The 14,548-nt window shown below is 42.7% G+C and overlaps 1 protein-coding gene across 3 annotated transcripts in view; it reads left to right on the top strand.

Moving 5' to 3' along the window:
* The window catches only part of LOC136881977 (snaclec coagulation factor IX/factor X-binding protein subunit A), a 64,286-nt gene extending 52,781 nt beyond the window's left edge, over positions 1–11,505 (top strand). For 2 of the 3 annotated variants that reach the window (XM_067154454.1, XM_068229532.1), the window contains 3 exons: positions 3,635–3,784; positions 7,408–7,635; positions 11,311–11,505. In XM_067154454.1, the coding sequence (XP_067010555.1) occupies positions 3,635–3,784; positions 7,408–7,635; positions 11,311–11,456 (524 nt within the window). In that variant the 3' untranslated portion in view covers positions 11,457–11,505. Of the gene's footprint in view, positions 1–3,634; positions 3,785–7,407; positions 7,636–11,079; positions 11,286–11,310 lie in introns of those variants that run through there. The other variant, XM_067154456.1, reaches the window with a different exon arrangement.
* Positions 11,506–14,548: the final 3,043 nt, after the last annotated feature.

The following is a 14,548-nucleotide window of genomic DNA, read 5'->3' as shown; positions in this document are numbered from 1 at the left end:
AGAGCGAGGGAGCGGACCTACGAAATCGATGAATAACCTTTCCATAGGGCGAGAGGCTTGTGAGGAAGATAATAGACCCACACGGTTGTTCAAACTAGGTTTACTGATAGAACAAATTTTACAGGACCTAATCATGTTTCGGATATCACCATCCATTCTTTTCCAAACGAAGAACTGTCTAATTTTCTGCCTAGTTTTAAAGGTGCCTAAATGGCCACCAATGGGACAAGGGTGATAGTACTTGAAGATGATTGGCACTAAAACCTTGGGAACAACAATTTTGAAATTAGCGTCCCTTCGACCTTTACAGCATAAGACACCCTTCACCAGAGAATAAGGTTTGACCACAATTCCATCACTAATTTTGTCGATGTTTTCTCTCAAATCAGGATCAGCCTTTTGATGATCTGCATACTCATGGTACAACAAAGGTAGATCCGAAAGAATTGGCACCCACACTAGCAACATTAGTTTCATCATTTTCTTCAACCTTAGATTTTTCATCAAGACCAAAACTCCCGTCAAACATTTTACTAAGGCTGTCAGCGATGACATTTTCCGACCCCCTAATATGCTTTACTTGAAAACTGAAGGCTGAGATCCTAAGCGCCCATCTAGTGATTCTGCCCGTTCTTTTGGGACGGTTCAAGACCCAAGACAGAGCCTGATTATCTGTTTCTAGATCGAAATTTACATGTTCAATGAAAGGTCTGAATTTTTCAAGAGCAAACAGCACGGCCAAACATTCTAATTCATAGATGGAGTACTTACTCTCCAGGTCATTGAGGATCCTAGACACATAGGCAACCGGTCTACGACCATCCTCATATTCCTGTAAGAGTACACCAGCAACTGCTTTTCCTGAGGCATCGGTTTGTACAATAAAGCGTTTACTAAAGTCGGGTATAGCCAACACAGGAGCATTTGACAAGGCAAGCTTCAGGGTCTCAAAGGCTTCTTGCTGGGAGGGGCCCCAGATGAACTTGACATCCTTACGTCTGATATGATTTAGAGGAGCTGCTATCTCTGCAAAATTTGGAATGAACTTCCTGAAGAAGTTCACCATGCCCACGAACCGTGCGATGCCTTTGACATCTTTAGGGGGTTGAAAATCCCTAATAGCCTGAGTCCTACAGTGGTCGATGGTGACACCATCAGAGGAAACCACATGTCCAAGGAAAGACATACTCAACAGTTAGTCCAGCTTTTCTCAAGCGATCCAGGACTTCTCTAACGTGTTCGACATGTTCTTCAAAGGAATTTGAGAATATTACAAGGTCGTCAAGGTATTGAAAGACGAACTTAAATTTAATACCTGAGAGTATCGAATCTAACAGCCTCGTAAAAACGGCCGCACCACTAGAGATTCCGAACGGGAGCCTCAGAAATTCGTAAAGGTTCAAATCAGTAATGAAAGCAGTCAGTGGAATGGATGACTTGGACAACGGGACTTGGTAATACGCCTGATTGAGATCTAACACAGTGAAAAACTTGGCCCCTGAGAACCACCCAAAACAAGTGTGCAAATCGGGTAAAGGGATTGATTGCAAGATGATCTTGCGGTTCAAAGCCCTGTAGTCGATTACAGCACGATAGCCCCCAGAGGGTTTACGTACTAGAAAAACAGGAGATGCATAGGGAGAAGTGGACGGTCTGATGACCCCATCGGCAAGCATCTGATCAATAATCTTTTTGAGTTCCAACATCTTAGGTGGTGAAAGACGGTAAGGAGGAGATCTAACAGGGGCGTTATCAGATAGCTCAATCTGATACTCAAGAACATCAGTAACTCCTAACTTGCTAGTGAACACATCGGGAAATTGGTGGCACAAGTCACGCACACGATTAGCTTGCTGATAATCCAAATGACTAATATCCAACTGATCTATTTCGTTGTTCTCCCTAGGTAGCGGCCTACCTACACAAGAAACACTGAAGGTACCCAAAGGAGCTTCAATAATATCAAATTTACAATTTGGGGAAAATTTAAAGTGAAATTTTCTAGCCTGGAGGTCCAAAATTAAACCAGTTCTTGACAAGAAGTCCGTACCTAAAATCATGCTACACGCTAGCTTTGGAGTTACCAAGCAAAGAACCTTCCAAGTAAAATTACCAATACGCAATTTCACATCAACGGACCCTAAAATTTTCATATTATCCTTATTAGCCGTGACACAAGCAACATTGACCTTCTTCAACTCAGGCAGTTTACAAGGGGACCTCATTTCATCATACCAATTAGCATCAATTAAGGTGACGACGCTACCCGAGTCCATAAGAGCAACAATGGGTTCATTATTCAGTTCCACCTTCGCGAAGGTACTTTTAGACTCAACCAAAGCAGAGATCTTATTACATTCCTGCGGGCAAATAACCTTTTCAGAATCCACGTAAAATTCTGGCGCAAGCGATTCACCAGAATTACCATTAGGTCTTAGTCATGGACTGCGTTTTCGGAACGAAGTAGGGCAATTATTTTTAAGGTGCTGCCTAGAGCCACACAAATAACAACAAGGACCAGAGCCACACTTGACTGAGGGGCAAGCATTCCTTAGGTGATCACGTGACCCGCAATTATAACATTTTTTAAGAGACCCACTATCCCTAGTTTGAGGCGAAACAGGGTTCACAGTAGGAGGCGAGGAATATTAAACAAAAACAACTTGCAGTTTTCCCCAGGGCAAAGCCCTACCTATGTAACCTTAACCAGGCTCGAACATTTTTGGAGAAATCATCTCGCTAGGGAAAGAGAAACCACACACGACCATCTCCTGCTTCTCACCAAACAGCAATCGCGTCTTCCCGAGATTCCACAGTGCACAGCCACAGCGATCACATGTACACAGAGGGTAAGCGACCGAGTGGTAACGTACTTCGCGAGGTAGTACATACCTACGCCACTAGAGTGCAGGAGAATACAGTAAGGCACAGACAGGACGTGCATACAGTCAGCTGGACAACAAATAACCTTTTCAGCGGCGAAGTTTCCAGCTATAAGTTTTGAAAAGAAGAGATAACGATGCGGCGAACCACTTTTAAGAACACAGTTTTTCTACAGCCATGTGGCTAGTTCAAAAATATTTACCGAGAGGGAAAAATTGTTACGCAGGTAACACTGTAAATGAAGGACTGCAATATTGTAAACATGCTAAGAGACATGCAATTTTAAAACAATCTCATTTACTGCACGCACAGTATTTACGTCGATATTCGTATACAATGTAGAATACAGTAGCGAAGCACGGGTACATTTGCTAGTAATATATATAATATGATTGCAAAAACTTTATTTACAAATGCTTGACGTAGAATAAATATGTAATTACGAATAATTGCCGATGGCGGATAAACTTGATATCAAATGATATCGCGTAAAATGATATTATATTAAATTAATAGGGCTGGAGAAGCCTGGACGGTTACAACACGATAACAACAAATCTTTACACCATGAGAGAAGCACATACTTTTACCAAAACTTGGTACAGACCTGCTTTTATACATAACCGTATTTTGAAGCAGACATTGCTGTGACCTTTAAATAATTCTGTCCCGATTTTATTTATACAGACTTTGATAGATTTTCAGGATTATTTTTTACTAGAAATTAATTATTTCGTGCGTTTTTTTCCAGGTACCTCTACGAATACTACACCAGTTTTAGATACTACATCCAAACCTATTACTACCACACCAGCTACTACTACACCCACTACAAGTGCTACGACGACTACTACACCCACTACAAGTACAACTACTAAACCAAAGTCATGCCGTCATTCAGGTGAGTTAAGCAGATTATCAGTGAATGGTGTAAGAGGGACCAGCGCTCACCTTGTAGTTACTGTTCTTAAAACTGTGTAGGTGTTTCCATAGCTGAGCGACGTATCGTAGCCCCGCACGCGAACCGGTGATACTATCACGTGGAAACAACTGTAGGCCTCTATTAGAGAGGTCGTGGGTTAGACTTCCCTCAAGGTGATTCCGTGGCTCCTCGGTTTTGCACTAGACAAATATCTGGGTGTGTACATTTAGTACCTTTTACACGTTTATGGCACTTTCCTGGGGTGACATTACCTGAGTTGGTGTCATGTTGTATGGGAAGAAAGCAATCAAGAAACTACTCCATTGCAACCACCAGGGATCCACACTTCCTTACTTCTAGTTTCCAAGTTAAATGCAATACATCCACAACCTAGCAGTTAAGGGAGCTGCTAACTCCACGTATTTATTTACTAGCACTCGAACAGCAGATTGCAATGGAATACAAGTCTGCTCCACGAATTTACGGCTCAGTTCACATAACGGTGCTGAATGTGACAGAATGCTTATGGTAAGTAATGGGAACTCGTGTCCTTGCAGTTCGTTCCAGCAGTACTCCTAGTGGAGGTGAGCATATTTAACTAGATATCCGCAGTCCTGCCAACATTACATTTCTCAAAGCATGGGCACACTGGAATTGCAAGAAATTGCGTTAACCGCTACACTACGGAGCTCAACCCGGACAGAATATGAGCTACGGTACAGTAAAACACTCTGACCGAAAAACCACGAAACACGTTGTTAATGTGTCTCCCTTTTTTCTGTGCTATGGAAAAAGTAAAATGACTGCTTTGTGCCTTCTGTAACGTCCCGGCGATGTAATATGGACACAGCATCTCACAGGACTGCAACTAACAATCATCTCCGCTATTATCCGTTGTAAGATGAATTTTTATGTGAACGAATCGATCGAAACTTGTTATTCCTACAACTACTCTTTCATCACATTTTTAGTGAACATAACGTTAACGCAGATAACCGTTTATGTCTCCCAAAAGAGAATTACTCTATGTGAAGGCCCTGAAGTTAAATGCACCCTATCACGAAACCCTGAATGGTTACACACCAGTGACGTATGTCCCGCCGTGTTCCAGTTTTAAGAACACAAACATAAAGATGATCAGTATTACGTATGAAAAGAATAATTATCAAGATATTTTTCTGAAATAATAAATCAAGAGACACGTGAATCTTGTGAAGTTCTTTATATAGGAAACTTGCTGAAGTTCGAATCATAGGTCATCTCTCTGTTAGTCATTCCATTCTTCCCTCGACGCGTTGACACAGTCGGTTCCTTGGGTACGTGAGGAACCTGCAGAAGCCCTTTATAGACCTTGAGGTAGACAGTGGTCAAGCAGAAGTTCTCCATTTATCTCTTGCGCTCGGTAACTGTTATTGCATTACTTGGTACAACTGATGTTCTCAGTTTTACTGACTGTCATGTGTGCTCCTGTTTTGCGTAAGTGCTCGTTTATTCCACACTGATGTATAGCATGGGCTCTCAGGCAAACACTATGTTAACTTCTTTAGAGTTTCATTTTGTTAATATTTAAGGCGAAGTGAGGTAGAAATCTTCATAAATGCAGTGTTGCCAACCGCTGAGATTTAACTTTTAAAATATTGCAAAAATAATATATCGCGTAATTTAGCGAGAAGTTGTACAAATGATGAAGTTAGTAATATGTCGTTCACTCTTAAGAAATCCAATGTGGACCAAACTCTTTACACACGACCTACACTCCATATACATCGTTTGAAGCGGTTCTAGTGCTTGCACCTATTGGAAATAGATAGTAAAACATTGCAGTTACTTTTGTAGGCTGATCTAATTTTGACCAAACATTGTACGATGGAGAAAGTCCCCTCTAATGAATGATTAATGTAGATTTAGGTGGCTCCATATTTATTAATAGTGAGCAAATGGAGGTGGCAACAAAACAGGGGAATGCAAATAAATTCAAGAGGAAGTCATTAATACATAGTGAGACTTGTGTTATGTCTTACTGCGCTTGAAGACAGTGCCGAAACATGACCACATGTTTCGTACACATCACCGATAATCTTCAGGTAGCCATTTCTTTAGATGCCCTAAAGACAACAGTGGGAGAAAGCTGTCCGAGGAAAGAACACAAATCCGACTCATAATTTGTTTTCATGTGTGATATTAATTTTCAGCATACTTCTTAATAAAAGTAAAGTAATTTACGGAGATCGATGACATTTCTCCCGAGGACAGTTAGGGAACGTAACTCTCCAGAGAACGGACACTCCACGCGGACCTATGTCTCTATAAAAATCCCGAATCTTAATATAAATCAACAAGAATAGGAAATATTCTATACAAAGTTACAGAAATATCAACTGAAAGTTAAGAATGGAATGCATTGTCTTGGATTCTCTTCTTTTAAAACAAAATCTCCCAATGGTTTTCGGCACCGCCTAATCATCACCACTTACCGCCACTTTGCCTTCTGAAGTTCATTTGAGAAAACTAGTGAAGGGCCTTAAATGATCGTGTTATTGCTACCATAGTTCAAAGTTTTAGTGGGAATATGAAGAACGGATTGTTGATATTACGCGAGCTAAACCTTGCAGAAGGAAGTATGTTTAACCCTGAATCGTTACAAGTGAAGGTTTTCTTATTAGGGAGCATTTACCTCAGAAAAAAATGATCAGTTGGTATATCATGGTTTTGTTTCATGTTTGTTCCCTGTGTGCACAGCTGGATCCAGCTCAAAGCAATGCGTGCTAGACTGAACGTCACCCCCGGTGACATAATTGCAAACATTCTAATGCATGTCATCATACAATTAGAGCAGGCGGGTGTAGGAATCATTGGTTCAAGTCACTTGGTAGCTAGTAGAATAAAAAGTTATGGAAATCCTTGGGAACAGACGGCAACATAAATAATCTAATAAGTCCAGTTTCCAATCCAAGTGACTCAGCAGAAAACTGGGCATTTACAGACGCGCCACACATATCTAAGTGTCCATGACCAAGTACAGGAAATACGATGGTGATCTTGTTGATTATTCATTTCGCACATCTCCGGAATACAAAGACAGCTAAATCATCTCGAAAATACTCCAAACGGTCCAGGTCCTGAAATGAGCTGCACACATCAGTTTATCACGTAGATAGAAGCACTGGTAGTACAGTCCGCCTGCTGGGCTAGATGGTTAAGGCGTCCCGTTGGTCGAAACAATTTTCACCATCCGAGTGTTGGCCATCCGGTTGGGGGAGGTGCTGGTAGATTGCGTACAAAAGCCTGGATTCATTCCAAACCTAACCACATGCTCATTTAGAGTGTGGGCGAAGTTAAGGCATGAGCAAATTGCTTGCTGATTTTTGACCGAAGTAGGCTGCATGCCGGCACCGCGTTTCACCCTCTCCTTTTCTGCTATCGTACATCACGTCATTCACATCAGCTCATTAACTGCTCTCCTGTACGCTACGGTGTCTCCTGACCATGTCAAGCATCAAAGAGTAGGACAAATAAGGAAGGATCGTCATTTTCACCCTAGGATGATCTAAAATATAAACGTGCGAGCTAATTGTTAAATGTGATGTTCTCTCTGCCCACAGGTTACCAGCTGTTTGAAGGTTTCAACTGTTATAAGGGATACGAGGAGTGGAAGACCTGGAGTAACGCCAGGGAGCAGTGCAAGGGAGACGGCGGTGATCTCATGGTGATGGACAGTGAACGGGAGATCATCGAGGTGTACCCTGCAATGTACCAGAGTGTTGGGTTTCTCCCTTGGATCGGAGTTTACAAGCTCGAAGGTTTACATGATCGTTGGGTGTCTGTGAAAGGTGAGTTATCTCCAGCTCTCTTCTACTCATGAAATGTCGGATTTCGGACGGAAGACATTTGTCATATTATACAACAGTAGCTGTAGTTAGCGATGTCACTGGCTGATGAACGCACCACCCCCTGTTAACTAAAATCAGAGGAGGAATGAAGAAGTCCTGCCCTTAGTAGCTCATGCGGTAGAGCGCTGGCCTTCAGAGCCCAAGTTGGCAGGTTCGATCCTAGCTCAGTCCGGTGGTACGTCAGTCTCGTGTCGGTATTTTACTGGCACATAAAACAAATCCTGAGGGATAAAATCCCGGCACCTCGGCGTCTCCCAAAACCATACGAATGTAGTTACTGGAACATAAAATGAATAATATTAGTTACGTCTAAATGAAGGGAAAGCTGTGAGGGTACGAGGACATTCGTCTGTCGGATGGGGACGTTAATCCTTGAGCAGACCTCTTGGAGTTATTTACAGGAGTAGGCTGTGTGCCACACCAAGACGCGCAGGTTCCTCAAGGGCGTCAACTAGAGACTAGGACACACTGGGGTCGTGGTAGGGACATCATCATTATAGAATGTTGTGCCCTGGTTTAGTTCCACACCTCTTGTGTTTAAATCATTAGGAACTGAGTCCTAGTCTCCCTCCACTGCTCTTACCCTCGATGACCAACTCCATTTTTCTCGCAGGTAAGCCATCCTCCTCCATTCACCTCACGCGAGCCCAACACTGGAGCTTTTACATCACTTAGCATTTAGTACCTTCCTGCCATTGTTCCCACCGGATGTTTTCAGAGATCATTCTCGTTATTTCAATGTATATTTCAACTAACGCATGGCCGAGATATCCAGAGTCCACCCAGCTTGCACTCCCACACAACGAAGGTGTCCTGAAAACAGACCGTTTCATCCCAGAGCTCACTGCATTACTTCTGCTGCACCTTGCTTCCTGGGAGAAGTGATCTACCTGTTCCACTTTTGTATCTCCGACCTGACATTAAGTTCTCGGTACTTTCTTCCCTACTGACATGACTTTATTCTTGGTAATGCCAATATTAATGACATACTCACTGAACCTATTTTAAGTTCCAAGAAATCAGACTGCAGGCTTTCAGCTCTGTCTGCCATTAACACCAAAATGCTTACGACATTTCCGCATCCCTGGCGCTGTATACCTTCCAGTAGATGATCTTTGTGAACTATGAACAACAACATTGAAGATTGCAGCCATATTCCACCCCTGTAAGTACCTTGAACCAAGAACTCATTCTACCATGAACTTTGAATGGCAACGTAAATGTGTTTGATTGCTCTCAATAATCTGCGCTTAATCCCATATTCTCCCCCTGTATGGCTCACATCCTTCTGTGAAGGCCTCTGTCATATGCTTTCTCTAGATCTACGAAACATAAACACAACTTGCTATTCTTATCATAGCACTTTTTACTTATGTGACGAATACTGAAGATCTGACCATGAAAACCTACCTGAGGTCTGAAACCACTCTGGTCCCATCCAACTTAGTACAACACATTTATTGGTTTCTCTCTCCATAAATACTAGCGAATACCTTGCCCGGTGCACGAAAGAATCACCTTCATCAGTGACGTTGAAATACCTTGATAGTCCTAACAGTCCTTCCCTTGCTTACAGATAGGTGCAATTACTGCGTTCGTCAAATCAGAGGGATCTTTATTAACTTTCCAGGCTCAACTTATTACTCTGAGAGCTTGGTTGTTCGCAACGTCAAGATAAATATTTCCTCTTACATTCCATCCACCTGTACCATGATTTTCTCGGAAGTACTATGAGTTCACCAGATTAATTCAAAACATTATTTAGTTCACTTTTCCCTCCGTACCCCACACTCTGCCCATCCCTTTTCAACACTTGTTGAAAGCATTTGAATTCCTCCTATCCTTTCCTCATTATCTCCGCTTACAGAAATATCATTATTTCCAAACTCGTCCTAACTCCTTAGGTATCGATTATATAATGTCGCCGTGGTCGGACATGAACGAGAGTTAACCAAGGATAGATGAAAGTGAGGAGCCTGGCAACAGTATGTGGTGGAAGTAATGCTAGGACTCAGCTAACTTCCCCATGGTCACTAACTCACGCTCCAAAATGAAGAGCCCCTGGGGCGCGCTTTGTTATCCTCTTACGATTGGCAGGGAATACCATGGATGTATTCTATGGTCTCTACCCACGGGGTCATACTTATCGGGAAAATAAAACAACAACGTTGTCGCAACCTCAGAATACACGGATTAGAATTACGAAACTTGAAAATGTTGAAAATGTACCGAAAGCGATGACTGTGTCTTATAAGGGACAAACTATTTATAAAAGGAATAGAATAGTAAGAATAAGTATATCAGAATAGAAATACCGTGGTGCGTAATGATAGCGAATACAATTCAATATAGAAGAGCGGAACAGAAAGTGGAAATTCACGTAATAGAGTCCAGGTGCAGGAAGAAGTTGACTGGCAGCACATGACTCATTACCGCTCTCACTGCGCGATTAGAGCACCAGACAGGGAACCCTCAATGCCTTCCTGCTAGCAGAAGTAACATCAAAGTTATCGGATTGATAACTGGAGCTCGAGATAACATCCAAGACTTCTTTATAAATTTCCGCAAAGTGCTTCAGCATCCTGTGAAATCGTAGATAAAATTGAGATCGCTTCAATTCGTGGATCTGTGAACATATTCCGATCTAATTTACACGTAGCTGGTTGACTTCATGATAAAAATATATAATATTAGTTTGACGAACCGCTCACGTGGTAAGTTGTTGTCATCAATACAAATAATTTTTAGAATAAGATTACTGGTGGCTTAACAGTGCAGTCAAGTAGAAAATAAGATAATATTCTTTTAATAGGAATACCACTGGGAGACCATCCTCTATTAACACCAATCAGAAGCGGTCCGGCATTTCAAAAAATTGAAGGTACCTGAAAGATAGAGAAGCCCCACGACGGTCGTGATTATCAAAGACTCCCAAGGCCATCGGTGTCGGACTAGAACAAGTGTTGACCCAAAGAGGTCGCACAAGAAAGATAAGAGAGAGGAGCCTGACAAGAATTTAGTAGCGAAAATGCCAGGCTCAGCTAGAGGACCCGTGGTCGTCAAACCACGGTATCAAGTGAGAGTCAGTGGTTGACCTTTTAGTGTCCTCTTACGACAAACAGGGGATACAGTGGATGCTCTTCTACAGTAACTCTCAAATCCACTGGGGGTCCTGAAGGCTGAGGTTCGAATTTCGCTCTATACTGGGTTGATATTTTCATCCAGAAATGAGCGTGTTGCCACGAAGGCGATCGGGCTGTAAATCTGAGGCGAAAACCAAAATGAGCCTGGGGTGTTCCAGTGACCTCGGAAATAAATGGGATAATCTGAAGAAAGATAAAGTGTTATGGATCGAGTGTACGACTTTTGTATCCTGTGTTTCAGGTGAGCCTGCTCTCAGCAGTTGGTGGCTGCAGTGACCTTGGAATTAACTGGTATAATCTGAAGAAGGATAAAGTGTTATCGATCGAGTGTACGACATTTATGTCCTGTGTTTCCAGGTGAGCCTGCTCTCAGCAGTTGGTGGCTGCAGTGACCTCGGAAATAACTGGTATAATCTGAAGAAAGATAAAGTGTTATGGATCGAGTGTACGACACTTATGTCCTGTGTTTCAGGTGAGCCTGCTCTCAGCAGTTGGTGGCTGCCTGGTTACCCGGATAACAGAGCTGGTGATAAATGCGCCCGTGCTGAAGAGACAGGTCTGCTGTGGAACTTCAAATGTGCAGATCTCCGGCCCTTCATCTGCGAGATCCCGCTGTGAACAGATCTCATGTACAGTGTTGACATATAATAAAGATACTTGTTAATAAGTCGTGACGTTCTTTCTCCTGTTTCAACACTAACTACAGGGAAACATTACAAAACAAAAAGGTCACCAGACATGTGATGTTCTACCTTCCCTTAAGAGCAACACGGTCCTCACACACATATAATATTCTACGTTCCCTCAAAAACAACAAGGTCATCAGACACATAATGTTCTACATTCTCTCATAAACAACAAGGTCATCAGATATGTAATGTTCTACCTTCCTTTAAAAACAATAAGGTCATCAGACATGTAATGTTCTACATTCCTCAAAAGCAACAAGGTCATCAGACATACAATGTTCTACCTTCCTTTAAAAACAACAAGGTCATCAGACATGTAATGTTCTACATTCCATTAAAACAAAAAGGCCATCAGACATGTAATGTTCTACCTTCCCTGAAAAACAACAAGTTCATCAGACATGTCATGTCCTACATTCCGTTGGAAACAACAAGGTCATCTGATATGTAATATTGTACCTTCCCTCAAAAACAACAGGTCATCAGACATGTCATGTTCTATATTCTGTTAGAAACAACAAGGTCACCAGACATGTAATGTTCTACCTTCCCTTAAAAACAACAAGGTCATCAGACATGTCATGTTCTACATTCCGTTAGAAACAACAAGGTCATCTGATATGTAATATTGTACCTTCCCTTAAAAACAACAAGGTCATCAGATATGTAATGTTCTACCTTCCCTTAAGAACAACAAGTCATCAGAAATGTAATATTCTACCAACCTTTAAAAACAACATGGTCACCAGAGATGTAATATACATTCCTTTAAAAACAACAAGGTCACCAGACATGTAGTGTTCTACCTTCTTTGATAAAATACAAGGCCATCTAGTAGTGGGCATTCAGGTTTCAAGCCATTGTTGAAAGAATTGAGCAACTGAGGTTTTCTCTTCTGACTCTCGACTCGGTCAACAGCTGCATCGGCGACCGTCGTCATTGTGGACCTCAAATGTAGAGCTGATCGTCTACCCACAGCGATGGAACGACTGCGAACAGAGCGGCACGCAGTAAAGATCTGTGTGATACTCCATGATTTTGAACGTGATATACGAACTGGAAAACGCATGAGGGACATCAAGTCCCCGCAATCCCCAGTGTTTTATGGTGAAAATACCACCAGGTACCATTCGAAGACATTCCCAGGTGAAAGGAAAACACGGCGACTGAGTGCTACTGCCGAAGAACAGCCTCCTGAATTGCGCTCACCTGGAGATCCACGGCAGACCGTCACGCAGGTAGTTAGCGAAGACACCTCGCTCTTCCAAGGCCCGCAAAAGTCTTCCGTTCTCCATTCCAACAAGCAGCTTTCAGAGACCATTTTTAGGCATAATCTTTACCTGACTTGGGAACTGGAATCCCAGGGCCCTTACGCCATATTCTGTTGATCATTCACTCAAATTATTATGGATTTCGTACGGCCCAGGAGCCACTTTGCTGCACTCCTCAAGTCCACCTCCATGAAAGACACCTGATAGAGTGTAAGGGGAGATGGTGTGCCACAACCGCGCGCTTTATAACCAGAACTATCCGGAGCTGAACATACCTGCCAAAAGTGACGGGAGATTTCCAATAATGGAGATGAACAGGTGAATTGTGTACTCCGACGGTACGAGGGAGTCTTGCAATGATGGAGTACGTGCCGTCACTGAAGGCACATACTATACCTGCCTTCTCGAATCCGAAAATGGTCTGTAGGCCGTAGTTGTTTAATTGCTATATGTTTGGCCATCTGACTAATTGCTGACCTGTTAGATGCGAGAGATACCGGTACAGGAGAGGGAACTGCCTCAGTCGGAATTCCCATTGTAAGGAAACCAGCGTGGTTATCAACAGACCCACCATCATTGAGCATTTGGAAAATTACGGCCAGTTTTCCCGGTGAGGTAGGTAGTGTTTCGGCACTTCGGACTGTCTTTGTTATCACCAAATGGCCACGATTCATATGCTATGGTGATGTTATCCAAGTTTGCGTTACATTGAAGAGATAGGGAAGGAAAGCAACTGGAAAGTACTCCAGTGTAACTACGGGGGATCCAAGAAGACTTAAGTGCTTCGGGTTTCAAGTCAGCAAATCGCCGAATCATTTGCTTTCATCACTGAAATCTGCAGGACTCACAAAGTGAGGGGTGGTCTTGTTCAATGATGAAAGGGATTAAAGAATTCTACTTTTCTATTTAAAACGTGGTTAAGTTAGAACTATTGGTCATGCCGTTCTATTTTCCTGCCACTTACTGACCCAGCTGGTTCCTTGGAGCCTTGAGCAACCTGAGGATGACTTTCCTTTACCTTCAGTTAGACAGTGGTCATGCGGAAGAATTGTATTTCCTTTTTGGGTTGATGCGGTTAGGCTTGAGTAAGCCGGTGCTGAAATTCACAGTTCCGCTGACCGAACTATCACAATGCTCTCCTCAGAGGAATTTTTACTTAGAACATTGCAGGGTTTGGATGGTTCTCTATCAGTAAGCTGACAGATTCCAACTCTGCACCTTTCCTACGGCCTCTTGAGCTACTCCGGAGCAATGTACGTCTGACACTAAAAGGACACTCTTCAATTTTTATCGGCATAGCAATAGTCGAAAACCAGAATTAACGGCCTTGTGGGGTCACACCCCCTATAGGTGGAGGCGATTGATAACAACCAAGTTAGGTCCTACCTTTCGTAAGAGGCGACTGAATGGAGCCCTAGAGGTTCTTAATTTGGGATCACTGGTTGACGACAAATGAACACTTAGCTGAGTTCTTGAATTGGTTCAACTTACTTCAGGCAGGCTGCTCACTTTCACCTGTCTTACCCGACCTTCCTTGGCCAATACTAGTTCTTTTCTGACCCCTCAGGAATTAGGTATCGGGGCCTTCGTTGTCCGTGTCTTTCTTTGGCTGATAACTTCATCTTTGAACGTTATCATTTTAACCTCTGTTTAGTGTTAATAGAGGGTAGTTAAATTACAACCACCACCACAAACACCGCCCCCCCCTACCACAACCACAACGGTTTCCCTTGAGCAGGAGCCAAAGTAG

The sequence above is a fragment of the Anabrus simplex genome, chromosome 10 (genome assembly GCF_040414725.1).
Source record: "Anabrus simplex isolate iqAnaSimp1 chromosome 10, ASM4041472v1, whole genome shotgun sequence".
NCBI lineage: Eukaryota > Metazoa > Arthropoda > Insecta > Orthoptera > Tettigoniidae > Anabrus > Anabrus simplex.
This window is presented reverse-complemented; position numbering and strand designations above follow the sequence as displayed.